The sequence below is a fragment of the Haliaeetus albicilla genome, chromosome 31 (genome assembly GCF_947461875.1).
Source record: "Haliaeetus albicilla chromosome 31, bHalAlb1.1, whole genome shotgun sequence".
Classification (NCBI taxonomy): domain Eukaryota; kingdom Metazoa; phylum Chordata; class Aves; order Accipitriformes; family Accipitridae; genus Haliaeetus; species Haliaeetus albicilla.
In genome coordinates, this window is record NC_091513.1 from 1,016,172 (window position 1) to 1,029,921 (window position 13,750).

The window sequence follows — 13,750 nt, forward strand, 5'->3', positions numbered from 1 at the left end:
AAGCCAGCTTCCCAGTGCCGGGGCTGGGCACAGTTTTTCCCAGGAACCTCCCTGAGGAACACATGTCTTCTGTATCTCTCTGTGCCCTTGCATGTCTGGCATGGGGACTAGGGCTCCTGGGGCAGAGCTGAAGAAGCTTAACTGGGAGAGTGTTAGAGTGAAGACCTAAAGGTCCCTGGCTCAAGCCCAGGCTTTGGCAATGTTTTCCCTCGGGCTTTTGCAGAGCCTCTTGCTCTTCTTCCAGTCTACCCTTGCCCTCCTGCCGCTGCCTTTCTCATGCTCAGGGCAGAGTTTCCCCGGGGCTGGGCACAGCTTTTCCCTGGGGAGCTCCCTCCGGAGCTGCTCCTGGTGATCCTCCACCTCTACCCTGGCAGGAGCACCTGAGCTCAGGCTGCTGGGAGAATGTGCACAGGCAAGTGAAAGAGGGTCAGGCTGCCCAGGGGGAATGCAGAGACTGTGTCTGTGCATGCAGGGGTAGAGTCAGGGCAACTCTAGTTAGAGCTCAGCTGGAGCTGGAACCAGCAAGGGGTGGGTAACCAGAAGAGCTTCTCTAAGTAAATCCATAGCAAAAGCTACGATAGGAGCTAAGGAAAATGTGTACCTGCTGCTCAGTGGGGCAGGGGACCTTGTAGCCAAGGGCATGTACAGACCTGAGGTATTCAGCACCTTTTTCCTCTGCCTGAGGCTTCCCTGTTTCCCAAGCCCTCCTAGCAGAAACTGTGGGACCTGAGCACCCAGTCCCTGCTAACCCCAGCTGCATTTCACACAGGCATAGGACACAGCCATCTTCCAGGACCTCTTGGGGTCTGGTCCAGAAGACAAGCCATGCTGGGCTGGCTTTTTTTTTCCTTAGTTAAGACATGGAGACGTGTGGGAGGATGGAGCTGGCCATGTACCACCCCACAGCTGGGCTGAGCAGCCAGCACTGGAGGCGAGTGATGTGAGGGGCTACCCTGTGACAAGTGTCCCACAGCAGCTTCTCCTTGTGTCCAGGGAGCAAGGGATCAGACCGAGCTTTTCTTCTGCACCTTCCACACTTGGTTTCTCTCCAGCAAGTGCTAGTGCTGCACCATGAGTACAATGCTGTTAGCCCACACTCCCCAGTCATACTGAAGAGCTCGATGCTCATCTCCATTTTCCAGACAAGCTCAGTCCCATTCCCAGCTCTCCCTGGTACCCACCACAGGGAGCTGCAGAGCTCTGGGATCTCCCACCAAAGCCCAAGCTCTTTTGAAGGGAACAGCAGTCCCAGGAAGATGGGCAGCAGAGGCATCAAAGAGGGCATGTCAGCCTTCCTGTCAGCCCCAAACTGCAGGCCAGCAATGGCATGAGGAAGTGGAGTCCAGTGACTCCTTTGTATCCAGGAAAGTCCTCACCAAGACAGCCTTTGCCTTCCCCCCATTCCCACTGCCAGCCCCACTCACCAGGACAGTGCAAAAACCCTGGTCCTGGGGATCCTGGAACCCCTCCAGCAGCTCCTGCTGCTCCAGCCATAGAGCAGCCAGCCCTGAACTTGCACCTACGGAAGTGGATTTCTCTGTCTTATTTAATCCAGAAGCACGAGAGGTGTTTGGGTGCTACACTAGATCCAGGCCACGGCTGTTTTCCTGAGGGTGCATGAATCACTCTCCAGCCTCCCTCCCTGTGCCTGCTGGGTCCCTGCTGCCTCTCCTGGGATTGCAGAGCCCTCCATTACCTTCTCACACTTGGATATAGTGTTTTCCCTTTTTATGACCATGCCTTGGGTGGTCCCTCATTTTGTGAAGCTCCCCACTCACTCCTGGGCACACGCTGTCCCTTCAGATCCCCTGAGCTCTCCTGATTCACCTCCAGAAAGGATGAGTGTTGGCCATTAGCCCATAGCACGTGTGGCAGCCCAGGCAGGTAAGCATGAGACAACTCTCCAACTCTCTTTGCGCTAGGCACTGACACCTGAGCCCTGGATCCAGACGTGGGTCCCCAACAGATCACACTGGGGTGCTGAGCTCATCCTCCAGGTCAGTGGGGAACCAAAGGAAAGCCAGAGGATCTTTTAGGGTGCAGCTGAATGACAATGTCCTTTCATGCTCTTTTGAGTTATAGCCCGGTCTGCAGGACCTGCACTGAAGGTCTCTGTGGTGGTGAGATGCCCCTTTTTAAAGACATAGCATTGGGGAGCCAGCTGTGATAATGTTGTAGGCATTTACAGAATGCTTCTAGGTCACACACAGCAGGTTTCACCATTAGCACAGCTGGGATGAATCCAAACATTTCTGTAGGATCGCAAGTATGACAGAGACCGCAACAAGAAAAACCAAGCAGATTGCAGGCCTGCCCTTAGATACCATGGGTGCCATGACTGCATAGGGCTGGGCAAGGGGTTCTAGATGAAAAATGGCTCTGAAACCATTTTTCTGGCTGTGTCCTTGAATTCCCTCTCCAAAGAGTGGAGGGCAGCTAATTCCAAGAGCATGATTTCACAGAGAGCAGGTGTCTAAAAGAGATGGAGATTTCCCCCTCTGTGAAACCCCATTTCTCTCCCTAGGCAGTGACAGCAAGAGGTCCATTTCCCCTTCTGTAGGGCAGTGAGTCCGCTGAGCCAGCGCAGATATCCAGCCTCTGGTTAGAAACCCTCGGAGGGGATGGGTATTCAGCTCCCCCATGCACCCCACAGACCCACCCTCTTGCTGCAGCGCAGATGTGCACAAAAGAAGCTCCTGCATGCGAGTACCTGGTCTGAGCTCCTTCTCTAATGAGTGGGGATGGAGGGTGGCAGTTAGTTACTCACACTTTTGTGTGGCCTGCTGCATTTGCAGTGCCGGGGTGGTCCGAGACACGTACAAGTGCCTGCAAGCCCTGACAGAGCAATTCTGAGTGACCCACAGCCTTCCTCTGCATCAACACTAGAGATGAGTGGGCCTCCACGGAATGGGGGTGACACTGATCACTCTCCAGGCTCCTTCACCCATGCTGCGGGGTCCCTGCTGCCTCCACTGGGATTGCAGAGTCCTTGTTTCCCTGTGGATACACCAATTCGGTACTTTACCTTCGGTGACTCCACCTTGGGTGCTCTCTCACTTTGTGGGGCTCCATTCACTGCCCATCTCAAGCACACTCTGTCCCTGGAGAGCCTGGGGGATCGCCAGGCAGCTCCAGTTTCCCCTTGAGAATGACGTTGTCTGCCCTGTCTGACATGTGACAGCCTTGGGTATGTCACTCAGTGACCAGCCATGGCCTCCACTGCCACTAGACACTGACGGGAAGAGTCCTAAACCCAATCCTTGATCTCTATATGGTCACAAGGTGACTGAGAGGCTTCTGCTCCTGCAGTCATGCAGAACCCTGAGCCACAGCCGTTTTCATGCCTACTCCTGACTCCGGCCTTGGAAGACAAGCCCAGTGTTCACGAGCAACACAGAAGAGATCTCATTTTATTACACAGGTGTTGTAACCAGTTCAGATCTCAACAAGCATTAGATACCTTTATAGAGCTCCAGGTAAAAGAGAGGGGGTTCATGCCTCTGTAGAAGCAAGAGGAATCCTAAAGTTACTGTAGGAACATTATAAACGAAGAATGAAAATGATAATAATAATAATAATAAAGAGAACAACAAAAACAACAACAAAATCAGGACCGGTGTGGAATACCCTGGAAGTCATTTGTGGAGAGATGGGATGTTTCTCGGTGCAAAATAGAAGTCCATGTAATCAGTTTCCTAATGCCATCCCTGAGGTCCTGATTCCTCATGCTGTAGATGAGGGGGTTCACAGCTGGAGGCACTACTGAGTACAGAACTGCCAGCACGAGGTCCAGGTATGTGGACGAGATGGAGGGGGGCTTCAGGTAGGCAAATATGGCAGTGCTGATAAACAGGGAGACCACGGCCAAGTGAGGGAGGCACGTGGAAAAGGCTTTGTGCCAACCCTGCTCGGAGGGGATCCTCAGCACAGCCCTGAAGATCTGAACATAGGACAGCACAATGAAAACAAAACAACCAAATGCTAAACAGACACTAACCACAAGTACCCCAACTTCCCTGAGGTAGGCATCTGAGCAGGAGAGCTTGAGGATCTGGGGGATTTCACAGAAGAACTGGTCCACAGCATTGCCTTGGCAGAGGGGTACTGAAAATGTACTGGCAGTGTGCAGTGCAGCATAGAGAAACCCACTGCCCCAGGCAGCTGCTGCCATGTGGACAGAAGCTCTGCTGTCCAGGAAGGACCCGTAGTGCAGGGGTTTGCAGATGGCAACGTAGCGGTCATAGGCCATGACGGTAAGGAGATACAATTCTGCTGACATCAAAAAGACTAACAGAAAGACCTGGGCAGCACATCCTGGGTAGGAGATGGCCCTGGTGTCCCACAGGGAATTGGCCATGGCTTTAGGGACAGTGGTGGAGATGGCACCCAGGTCGAGGAGGGAGAGGTTGAGGAGGAAGAAGTACATGGGGGTGTGGAGGTGGTGGTCGCAGGCTACGGCTGTGATGATGAGGCCATTTCCCAGGAGGGCAGCCAGGTAGATGCCCAGGAAGAGCCAGAAGTGCAAGAGCTGCAGGTCCCGTGTGTCTGCAAATTCCAGGAGGAGGAACTCAGTCATGGAACTGCAGTTGTCCATATGCGTCCTCTGGACACGGGGGACTGTCCAAGGAGGAAAAGGCAGTGACAAGTTACCAGAAACATCTCTGAGTAAAACCAAAAATATGTCTCATAGACCCTCCCCCTATCACACACGCACCCTTTTTCATTCCTCAGGAGGAAATTTCATTCTGCCTCTGGTCTTCCACTTAATTTTCTGTGGCTCTGTGTGCTGGAGCAGGGCCTCTGCCCATTGTCTCTTGAGGAGTCAAACCAGCCCCACTGCAGTGGGTAGATGGGAACATGGCAGGGGGGCTGGGTTTCATATTCAGAATATGTCAGATAAAATCACTCCTAACACAGGAGGGCATGTCAGCATCTGCACTCCCAGTCTTAAAGAATGTGGGTGGCAGAAAGACATTTTAGGGGGGTTGGGATTTTTTTAACTACTTCCCCCATCCTTCCCTGTGAGTGTTCTCTGAAATCAGAAATAATGAGCTGAGACATGAGAGGCAAAGGGATTCACTGTGGCTTAGTAAGGAGTGAATGGAACCAGCTACCTGTGCTTGCAGTTTTCTCAGATGGAGGCTGATCACACTCCCATGGTACCAGTAAAAGCCACCAGATGCTGCTGAGAGCAGAGGGATCCACTGCAGACCACTCAATGTCTCACCCTTTCTCAAGGTCTCAGCACCCTGTTTCTAGCTAAGGACACACACGGCTCATTTCATCAACCCAACAGCATTTCCTCAGACATAGACAGCATCTCTGCACCTGTCTTTGTGGGCTTTCAGATAACAGAAAGCTGCTATGTGAATGATTTCCATGCTTAAGGACAGCTCACAGCTTGGAAAGCCGCCCCAAAGAGATAGCCAATGTCCTAATGATTACATCTAATCCAGGGAAAACCAGCTCATTCCACAGCCCCACAGACTGCATTGCCCACAGCCCCACAGGTGAAAGCTGGGACACCTCATTTCTATGGACACACCTGCACAGGAGGACCCACAAGGTCAGAGTGTGACTCTGCAGCTGAAACTCCCATTCCCAGACAGCCTGACAGCAAGAATGAAATAACACTAAAAACAGCACAGACAACTGGAGAAACATGGGAAAATACAGTGAGGGTCTGGCTGAGAGAGGCAGCCGGGCACTCAGGAAAGTTCTGCTTACTCATCTGTTCAGACCTCCTCCCGGACACCAACAGGGCCAGGCAGATGCTCTCAGCCCTGAGCTCTGCAGAGGGAAAAGGGCACGTGGCTGGAGAGCTGCACCCACGGCTCTGCTGGAGCTCTGGCTGCTGAGGAGATGGTTCATGCCTTGGACCCCCCAGCTCTGAAGGGCAGAGGCTTTGCTGGGAGGGAGAGGAGGCAAGGGGGGTTGCTCAGAGGAAGGGGTCTGCACTGGAGGAGATCATACAGAGATTTCTGAATTCTCCCTCCCACAACATTTTGCGTTTTGTTTCCTCTCCTCTCATTCCCTGATCATACTCTTGCTGGCTGGAGATTTTCCTCCTGGGAGGTGTTTCCTTGTGCCATCCATTTCTTTTCCCTGTCAGCACCCACAGATCCCATCCCAATCTCTGCGTGCTCCCCCTGGCCCTACAGAAACTTGCCTGTTTGCAGGGCACTGGCCAGGCGCATGCTCCTTTTTGCAGCTGGAAAAGGGCAGACCAGAACAACCCTGAGAGGTGCAGCAGAGGTGATTCTGGTGTTGCCCATAGGCAGGGGAGTGGCTGAAGGCATTTTAGGAAGCTCTTGGCAGACCTACTGATCACTCAAAGTTGCAGTTCAGGAGTCTCAGGGACTTGTTGAAACTTGAATGTTCCTTTTCCACTTCTCCTTGTCTTTCCTCCCTCCTTACCCCTCTGGAATTGGAAACTGAGAAGACAGACACAGGAAAGATCCTTATCTTTATAATAATCCCTGCCTTGTTCTTCTCCTTGAAACATCCTGTTTGAAATATTCTGGGGGTGATTGGGAGCTCTGAGCATCCCTGACACACGCAGCATCTTCTCAGCAGCAGCAGGACCCTAGCCTGCCCTGCCCTGTCCCACCAAGGGTTGCTCCTTCCACCCACAGCTTCTCCCCACTGTTACAGTTCGCCAGGCAGGCTGAGTACTTACCCTGGCTGGTGGCAGAGTCCCTGCCCCAGCACACAGCTTTTCCCTGCACCCAGAAGCTAACTGTGCAGAGGGCTGTGAAGAAGTCTCTTTGAGTCAGGTCTCTGCATCCTCTCACCCCAGACCGCCTTTAAACTCTCTCTGCATCAGTCCTCTCCCCTTGGTGCCTGCTGGCAGTGCCCTCAGCCCTGCTGCGCTTTGCAGAGGAGCTGCTCCTGGGCAGAGCTGTCTCTCTGCAGTGCTGCCTGCTTGCCATGAGCTCCCTCCAGCCCAGGAGCCCAGCCCAGCTCAGCAGCAGAGGACCAGCCCAAGGCAGCCCTTTCTCTGCCCCCTCTGGGCTCCCTCCAGGTGTCCCTGGGGCTCCAGGGGAACCTGCTGGGAAACAGGCTGAAGCAAACACTGATGTTGCCTCCCTCAGTTAAGGAGAAACACTTCTTTCCTGAAAGAAAATTCTCCTCTCAAAGTTTCATTTACATGCCACATTTTTTTCTTTCCAAAAATATAATTCTTCTCTCAGATTTACTTTTAATGTACCACATTTTTCGTGTTATTTTTTAGACAGGATACTCAGAGAGTGAAGGGCAAGGATCTCCTTTGCACCTACTGAGGGAAGGGATCCATGGACAATGCAGGCATCTCAGCCTTCATTTTGTATTCATGGCATCTGAAGGACACTCAGCTCCCTCCCATGCACACCACAGAGCCACAGGAGGTGGGATTCCTCTTGACTCTCTTCAGGTGTGCACAAAATAGGCATCTACATGGGAGCTCCTTCTCTCAGCTCCCATCTGAATTAATGGAGATGAATGACAGCAGTCAGGTGTTCAGACGCAAATACCTGTTGACCTTTGAGTTGCCAGAGGTGGTCCAAGATACATGTAGGTAACAGCAGACTGTAATGGAGAAGTTCATAGAGGCAGGGGAACATCTTTGGGAATCATGTACGAGCCTGGTGGGAAATTCCTTTGACCAAGTGACATGACAGCTTATGCCCAAATAAAGGCCAAATGAACCTTTTCCTACTCCTTATCTTCATGGCAGTTTATACATGTATTCATATGAACGATTGCAGTCATGTACCATAGCAAGACCTGGGTGTCTCTCTTTTCCATCAGCTGAATTTACTCTACCTCCACTGACTGTAATGGCATGTGTCCCATGTTTGTCCCCACATTGCCTAACAGAATTCAGGGCAAGTACTCTATTTAATGTCCAAATCCAGGGCCACAGAGCTACACGAGATGCCAAGGCTGGCATGGACCTCACAGGACCTACAGGAAAGCAATTCCCATTCAGGGTGGTACATCACAGACACTCCAGACGGCATCGCAGAGAGTGTGATTTGGTGCCTGTGTGCCCTTGACTGATGCCATCAGTCAGAGGCATCAGTCATCAGATGCCATCAGAGAGGCAAGGTCCCTTCCCCACCCAAGAGCTGCTGGCATTGCATGAACATAAAGCACGTCACACAGGGGTTTTTCCTCACTCCCTTGGTGATCCAATCAATGAAAAGACCAAGAATTTTCAGAGTGTTCCTGGATACATCTTGTCTTCAAGGACACCATCCTTCAAGCACAGCAATGGTCCATATCAAAACTCAGTAGAAACTCAGAAAGGAATTCAAGGGCACCAAGATGAACTTTTGGGACTTCAGGAAGTGTTAAAGAAGAAGAACACATAAGGTAGGACCACTGCTGAAATGAGGAAGCATAGGTGTAGATTGATCTGAGGTACTCTACGTCACAGCCTCGGTTACCACCAGAATGGTCACGCAGGCCTTTGAGCCGTGAGGCAGGACTCTGGAGGAGAACAACCAGCAGTGGATGGGGATCAAGCCTGCGGTTACTCAAGCAAACTACACCCTCACCAGTCCATAGGAACCACAGGGGCTGCATCCAAGGGTGCTGAGAGTGTTTTTTTCACCAGGAGGTGCTGGTCTGTTATGACCCCAGTAAGAAAGGGATTCGGACACTGTGAGCTACCTTTTAAAATTATGTTCATCATCGTTAACACTGTAAGGAGAGAATCATGCAGATCATCTTTGGTCCCTTTAGATGGTGGGAACCCCAGGTGGTGTAGCATTGAATGGGCCTTCGGCCCAAATGCAGCAAAGCATGCAGACCCCATCCGTAGAAGACAGCCTCCTGTTTTGGTCATTCAAGCTACTGTAGGATGTTTCTTACAAGGAACAACTCTACTCATCGTCCCAACAGTCAAACAGAAATGATGTTTTCATGAGAACATCTTGTTGCACAGTAAGATACAGGCAAGGCCACACAGGAGACATAATGTCCAGTACAGAGTGGGACCTGCCTGCAGGCTCTTGTGTGACAACATGCTGCTGAGGTTGTCCTGTGGCCAAGGGATCTGTGCAGCATAGCATAGGTTTGATGGCTGTGCTGTACGTGCGGCACAGTGCAGGGCAGTGCAGCCCTAAGAACTCGATGTTCAATATTTTTCTGGTCAGGACCAGTGTTCAGGTTTCCCTGTGAGAAGTCTGTGCTCCATAACGCTGTCACAGCTGAGATGCTGTGGCCCAAATATGCACTGCCAGGAGGAGCTGAAGACCCATAGCTTGTCACAGAAATTTGACATTTTTGTGACGTCTTTGGATTAAATGAGACATGGTGGGACAGCTTGCTGAGCTGTGGTGCTGCAATGGAGGGATACAGGCTCTGCCCAGGGAGCAGCAGGGAGGATGAGGAGTATCCCCCCTTTATGAAAGGGAAGCTTGGATTTGTGGAGGTCCTCTCTGTGAGAGACAACAGGTTGGACTAGTTTCTGTCATTTAGGATCAGAGCAGGAGTCAGCAAGAGTGACCTTGTGTTGGAAGGTACAAACTGCTTGCTAAGGGAGAGGAAACAGAAAAGGTCTTTTGTCAGCAACCCCAGGAAGTCTCCAGGTTCATGAGCAGGTTCCTGTGGTGAACTTAAGTGCCCTGGCATTCCCTGGCAAGGCAAAGCAACAGGGTGCCAACAGCCTGAAGGCTATTGGGTCAACTTCTTCAGACAGCTGCCAAGTGGGCCACCAAGGGTGATTCTCACCTGGACCTGATCCTGGCCAACAAGGAACAGCTGGTTAAGGATGTGATGATAGTCAGTGTCAGTCTTGGCTGCTATGGCCATGAATTAGTGGGGGATGAGACACCAAGGGGCAGTGAATAAGGCCAGCAGCAGAGCACAGACCTGGGACTCCAGAGGAGAAGACTTTGACACACTCAGGAGACTGAGACAAGTGGTGCCATGGGAAGCAGCTCTGAAGGGGGAAGCACGCCCAAGAAGGATCTCCCCAAATACCCGTGAAGAGAAGCAACCATCTCAGGAGGCTGCTTGTGTGAACTGACTGAGCTCCACGGAAAAAAGGCAGCAGGCAGGAGGTGGAAGCAGGGAAAGCTGCCAACAGAAAGTAGAAACCTTTTCCCAGGATGTAGGGATGATGCCAAAGCCAAAGGTCCCGTTGCCTTGAGAGATGCAGGGGAGGATAGAGGCAGCAAGATGAGCTGATACTGGTTCATTAACCGTGAAAGAATAGACAGGGATAATGTGGGCCTGCTGCTGAACCTCCTAAGTCTAGGAGCAGGTAAGGCTGAGGAACTGAATGACTTCTTTGGCTGTGACATCTGTCAGGCCTTTGTGACTGGCAACAGGACCTTGGAGGAAAACAACCAGCAGTAAGTGGGGATCAAGTCAGAGGTTACTTGAGCACACTCAGCCTTGAACAGCCCCTGGGAGTAGAGGGGAATCATCCAAGGCTGGGGAGGGAGCAAGCCAATTTTGTAGCAAGGCTCACTCTGCGTCTTTTTTGACAGATCATGGAGATCAGGCCAGAGGATTATCAGGGGAGCAAAAGGCTGTTTAACTTCATATAGGAGAGCAGTGTGTCCCTGAGCATGTCCTTCTGGATAATATTTCTGGGAAGATGAAGAGGAAGGTGACTGGGCATGGCCAGCATGGATTTGTCCAGGGTGGATCATGAGAGACTAACCTCATGGCTGTCTAGGATGAAAGGGCTGGATTTCTGGATGAGGCTGGATGATCAGTGGTGTGTTTTATTATATGATTGCATACAGCACATCTGGAAGGATGGAAAGAGGTATGGAGGGAGGGATAGATGGATGGATGGATAAAGAGATGGGTGGAACTGGGATTGATGGTTCAGCCTCAGTGGATCATAAAATATTGGTCTTGCTCTGCCTGGAGACCTCTAAGAATGTGGCACTGCAGACGTTTGCATCTTGACTGCATGCCTCAGCCTGGGAGATGGGGATTGCCCCTGCTGGGGGGTGGCTCTGCCAGTTGAGCCACATGGGTCTAGGTGTGCAGACTTTACTTGAGGACATTCCTGTAACCCAAATACATTGGGATGAATGCAGAACTGGCTATTCAAAATCAAACATTTCATTCACTTGGTCTCTTTGCTTTGACATCTTCTCACTTAGAGAGATTTCAGGAGTGTAGTCAAATTCACCACAGAAAAACTGAAGACGTGTATTGGGTCTGGCTGAGATGGAGTTAATTCTCCCCATAGCAGCCCTCGTAGTGCTGTGCTCTGCATTGGTAGCTAGAAAGGTGTTGATAACACACCAGTGCTTTGGCTACTGCTGAGCAATGCTGGCACAGCATCAAGGCTGTCTCTCCAACATTTTTGCCCCCCTCAATGGCAGGCTGGGGCTGGGCAAGATCTTGGGAGGGGACATAGCCAGGACAGCTGACCCAAACTAACGAAACAGATATTCCATACCATATGACTCAGTTATAAAAGCTGAGTAAAGGGAGATGGAAGGGGAGCATTTTTGTCTTCTGGAGCAACCACTACACGTACTGAAGCCCTGCTTCCCAGGAAGTGGCCAGACATTGCCTGCTGATGGGAAGTAGAGAATAACATAATTTGTTTTTCTTCGCTTTCGCGCGTGACCTTTGCTTTCACTTTATTGAACTGTCCTTATCATGACCCACGAGCCTTTTGTTATATTTTCTCTCCCCTGTCCAGCTGAGGAGGGAGAGGGATAGAGTGGCTTTGGTGGGCACCTGGCGCCCAGCCAGGGTCAGCCTACCACAAGACTAAAGGTAAATTATGCCCAGGCTTGGCTCCTTGGGCTGTTTTGCATGCTAATGAGCCCTCTGGTGCCGAGTTCCTGAACTGCAGAGCCTTAGAGACTGACCAAGCCTCTAGAGAAGTCCAAGTCAGAAGCAAACCTCCAGGTTTGTGAGGGTGTTAGCAGGCCCTGCTGAAGTCCGTCACTGAAGAGACCATGCAGGGAATGAGCAGACAAAGTTCCTGTCCCTGGGGGTTGGTGAAGCAGGAAGTTGAGGCACTGGGTACATGAGGAAATTTAAATGTGGTGGTCACTGTGAAAGCCCTTGATGTGCTTCAGCAAGCTGGATGGCCAAGCCCTGACCCCCATCCCCTGGGGAGGGGGCACCATTTCCTCTTGGGATGATCAGGGCTCTTCCTGGGGTCAATGTGAAGTGGGAGCGTGTGATGCTGCCAGGTACAGGTCAGCAGTACAACACCTTGCAGGTTCTGTGGAGGGTGGCTGAGGAGGCAACACAGCACTGGAGCTGTAAGGACCTCATGTCCTTTCATGGGGCTCAGTGGAAGAGACAGAAGCCATAGCCAAGAGAACAAGGGTCTCTGCTCTGTTGGGGTTTCAAAGCCCCACCAAGGCCCTCGGCCATCTCCACCACAGCTACACTGTCCTGTGCCTGTGCCTGCTTCCTTGCTTCCAACACCAAGCTGGGGTTTTCTGAGGATTTGCCAATGCCTGTCATCTCCCCACAAGCCATACCTTTTGTTTTAAAGCCTTGCTAATGCTCATTTACACCCAAGATTTCCAAGGCCTAGACTTGCTAGAATCCTCTATTTAGCAGCACGTCCCAGCGCTGAACTGCACATCCTCCTTCTTCTGCTGTTGCCTCAAATTACAAACTCAACCTGTTTCACTTCAGCATGACCCCCGCCCCGATAGTTCAGGTCTTTTCCCTGCCTTTAACTCACTGATACACCTACACAGTGCTCTCCGTGCACAGTACATGGCAATGCCTATATCAGCCCTCATTTGCCCAGGAGGGGCCTGCCTTCCTGCCATCTTCCCAGGACAATCCTCTTCCTCAACCTCCACACACCGACATCAGCTGCCTTCCAGTTCTGTTTTCAGCCATGCTTGTAAGGATTTGCTACAGCCATTAGCAATACCCTTGTTTCTCACTAACATTCCTCAACCCTCTCTCGCAGACCTACACATGGCCAATTGCTCATGTTCAGCACCACTCACTCTTCAGAAGATGTCTTGAGCATTTTGGATCTTCCTGGTGCTTTTTATAAGCTTCCTTGCTCCCTCCAGAGCTCACAACGAGCTTTCTTGGCCACAACAGGGCCTTGATGACCACCTCTTATGAAATGGTTGCCTTTTTATGATTGTCTGTGCAGAAAGAGTAGTCACACAAAAGTACCAACTCTATCAAAATGGGTGCTGAGTGAAGTGTCAGTAAGAACCAGGTGAGCCACCCCCATGCCTGTGGCTTCCTGGAAAGGCATCTGTCCTGAGAATCAGATCCAGCCTCTGCCAGGCTCTGGAGAGGAAAACCAGCAGTGTCCAGGCCACCTGGGCAAAATAAAGGGCAACCTTTTGCAAGACCACCCTTCATCTGAAGTGCTTTGGATGTGTCCCTGAGGATGGGCTATCATGCCTTATATGGCAGACACCGATTCAGCTGGCATTACCCGGATGTAGACTGCTACGTTGCAGATATTTACATTTGGGCAGGTTAATGCTTTTTGGGGTAGATACTGAGACTCCTAGGGAAATCACACAAACACGTGAAGGATTATTGAAGGACTTTCTCCAGCTTCCCCATCCTCCTTAGAAATGGGAAACCCACTGGCTCACATGGCATCCATCATAACCCCCATGCCCTTCCCCCCAGGCAACTCCTCAGCCAGTCATGTCACAGCCTGTCCCAATGCATGAGGTTATTCTTAGCCAGTGCAAACCTTGTCCCCTTTGCCTTGTAAAACTTCTGGAGGTTTCTTTGCCCAAATCCACAAGTGTCTCAAGAGCCCTCTGGGCTGAAA

General features: G+C 51.4%; 1 protein-coding gene across 1 annotated transcript; it reads right to left on the reverse strand.

Moving 5' to 3' along the window:
* Positions 1-3,607: 3,607 nt before the first annotated feature.
* Positions 3,608-4,594, reverse strand: LOC138683118 (olfactory receptor 14A16-like). The gene has a single exon (XM_069774645.1). It carries the CDS (start codon positions 4,592-4,594, stop codon positions 3,608-3,610), a length of 987 nt encoding a protein of 328 aa, XP_069630746.1.
* Between the last annotated feature and the right edge of the window lie 9,156 nt (positions 4,595-13,750).